Source organism: Volvox carteri (assembly GCF_000143455.1).
Source record: "Volvox carteri f. nagariensis unplaced genomic scaffold VOLCAscaffold_17, whole genome shotgun sequence".
NCBI classification, from domain to species: Eukaryota; Viridiplantae; Chlorophyta; class Chlorophyceae; order Chlamydomonadales; family Volvocaceae; genus Volvox; species Volvox carteri.
In genome coordinates, this window is record NW_003307560.1 from 595,090 (window position 1) to 597,816 (window position 2,727).

General features: G+C 57.2%; 1 protein-coding gene across 1 annotated transcript in view; it reads left to right on the top strand.

The window, feature by feature from the left end:
• VOLCADRAFT_90515 (uncharacterized protein) overlaps window positions 1–2,727 on the top strand; it is a gene marked incomplete at both ends in the record, with an annotated part of 17,982 nt that overhangs the window by 7,241 nt on the left and 8,014 nt on the right. Inside the window, 6 exons of the mRNA XM_002950013.1 lie at window positions 74–306; window positions 833–913; window positions 1,253–1,378; window positions 1,424–1,432; window positions 1,823–1,933; window positions 2,243–2,524. Coding sequence (XP_002950059.1) covers window positions 74–306; window positions 833–913; window positions 1,253–1,378; window positions 1,424–1,432; window positions 1,823–1,933; window positions 2,243–2,524 — 842 coding nt within the window. The remainder of the gene's footprint in view (window positions 1–73; window positions 307–832; window positions 914–1,252; window positions 1,379–1,423; window positions 1,433–1,822; window positions 1,934–2,242; window positions 2,525–2,727) is intronic.

Here is a 2,727-nt window from a genome sequence, read left to right on the forward strand (position 1 = left end):
GGTTTGGGTTGTGGGGGATGGTGGGGGTTGAGGTGGCTGTTTCCGATGCGTGCGTGTTCCGTATGTCACCCAGGGACACTGCTAGTGGAGCCTGACGCCTGGTTGCGGTTATGGGTTGCGTTTGCGGTTATATCGTACGCACTTCCGTACATGTGGTTGCGAAATGCGCAGGTTCGCGGTGACGCCGCGGCTCTCCGTTCCCGTGTTGAGGAGCTTACGGGGGCTCTGGCGGGGGAGGTGGCGGCCAGGCAGATGCTGGCGCATAGCAAGGCCGCCATGGAGGCGGAGCACCGGGCTGCGCTGCAGGTGTGCTGTCGGGTTGCGTGTGTGTATGCATGTACGTACGTACGTACGTACGTATGTATGTATGTATGTATGTATGTATGTATGTATGTATGTATGTATGTATGTATGTATGTATGTATGTATGTATGTATGTATGTATGTATGCATGTATGTATGTATGTATGTATGTATGTATGTATGTATGTATGTATGCATGTACGTATGTATTATAGGTCACGCTTGTTCTGTGTGTTTAGTGTATATTTGCGTGTGAAGCTGAGTCCAGGCGGGCGGTTTGGGTTTCGGGAGACTGCCGAACAGTCTCCCGAGGAGGGGTGGAGACCCCGGGGTTTGGGGGCCCCGTCGGCCGCATGCGTGTGCCATCCCACCCACTACCTCCCACTACCACTCACCTAGTTAGTACCTGTGATATGGAGACCGGGTGCTTACCCTCTCCCCCACTCTTACCCTGCTTCTCCCCCCGCCACCTGCCCGCTCATCAAAAACACACGTACATATATACACACGTACACATATGCACTTGCAGGCCGCCCAGACCGCAGCTGACGAGCGAGTGGAGGCGGAACGTCAACGTCTGGGAGCCCGGCTGAAGGCGGTGGAGGAGGAGGTACGTGTGGGGGACCGCTCAGGATGTACATATGCACATACAGACATACGGAGATGTACAGACATACAGGCATACAGGCGTACGCACATTAAGAAAAACCTGGCACGTCGTTGCACTGCGGTACTTGTTTCTGTGCACCTGCTCATGTACCCCCCCCCTCGACATTTCCTTCTCACGGCTCGGTCCATAAAAACACACACGCAAACGTTCCCCTCTCTCCCCTCCACACGGACTTACCACTGCCCGGGCTCACCTCTTCCCCCCCTTCCCCGCTCTCCCCCCCCGGCCCCCCTACACACACATACACACATACACACGCACACGCCGCACCCCCTTCAGGTCGGGCGGCTGACTCACACCCACCAAAGGGAGACCGCCGCAGCCGCGCGAGCCTGGGAGTCTGAGCGGCAGCAGTTGGTTAGGCGGTTGGACGAGCTGAGTACGGAACTGGCCCGGGCGCGGGAAGTGAAGGCGGCGCCCCTGCCGGTGGGGTCACATGCGCCCGTGCAGGTGAATGCGGTGGGGGGAGTGAAGGGGGTTGAAGGGGGGGAGGTGAAAGGGGAGGAGCTAGGACCTTGTGTCGCTGATTTCTTCCTCTGTGAAAGAGGATTTTTCTCTTCCTCGGTCGTTTCCTCCTTTCCGTACAATATGATGTCCTTTTAGCTTACTTTGTAATCCTCCCTCTATCTCGCATCCGCTATCGTCCTCCCCTTTCCCTCAACCCCTCTTCCAAACCTTCCCACCCACCCATCCCCAACCCACCTTTGGACTCATTTAGCAGTTTGGAATTTCAAATGTCGGGCCAGATGTTGTTTTCCCTTCTTGACCTTGCTGCATCATCATATATTTCCCTCGCTGCCTCTCTCTCTTCTCCCTTCCCTTTACCCCCCTACCCTACCCTACCCTTAGGACCACTCCAACGCCCTGGCTGTGCTGCACACGCAGCTCAATGCGGAGTTGCAGGCCGCTAAGGAGCAGTACGACAGGGAGCTGAAGCAGTACAGGGAGCAACTGGACTCGGTGAGGGGGGGTGCGCGGAGGTTTCAGTGTGTGTGTGTGTATTGGAGAGAGGGAGAGGAGGTACAAACGTGAGGAGAGGGGCGGGGGTTCCCACCTTCATTCTTTTCCTCACCCCCATCCACATAAATATATTCACATACAGACACAAACAGGCACAACGCACGCTCACCTCTGCATTACTTGCGTTTTCATTCTTTTACACACATATATACACACACAACCCACATTGCTTCTTGCATATGATTTTCCCCTCCCCTTTCTTTCCCCCTTCTTTCCCCCCCTCCACATCCTTTCCTCTTCTGCCGTCAGGTCCGTACCCACGTCCGAGGCACCTGGTCCACGTGCTCCCGCCTAGCCACCGACCTGGCTCTGGTAGCCCGCCACCTCGCCCGTATGGGGGTGGGGCTGCCTGACGGGGCGGGAGAGCTGCCCGCGGGGTTACACGGGGTGGGAGATGACGGCAGTGGCGGGTTGTTGGAGCAGTTGGCCGCTGCCGTACGACTAGGGTTTGGTCAGCTGGCTGAGGGGGTGCAGGGGATGGTGAGGCGGCTGCAAACCCTGCAAGCACAGAACCTGGAGTTGGAGGCCAAGGTGGGCGCGTATGTGTGTGTGTGTGGAGGGGGGGGGAAGGGGGGGAGAGAGGCGGGGGTGGGTGTGGGGATGGGGGGTTGTGAAATATGGGATATTAAAGATGTGTGTGTGTGTTGGGAGCCGTTTAAACGTAAAACACTGCTCCGTTGCAACTACCCGCCTCCTCTCACTCTACTGCTCATGCGCCCCTCCCCCCTCCCCCG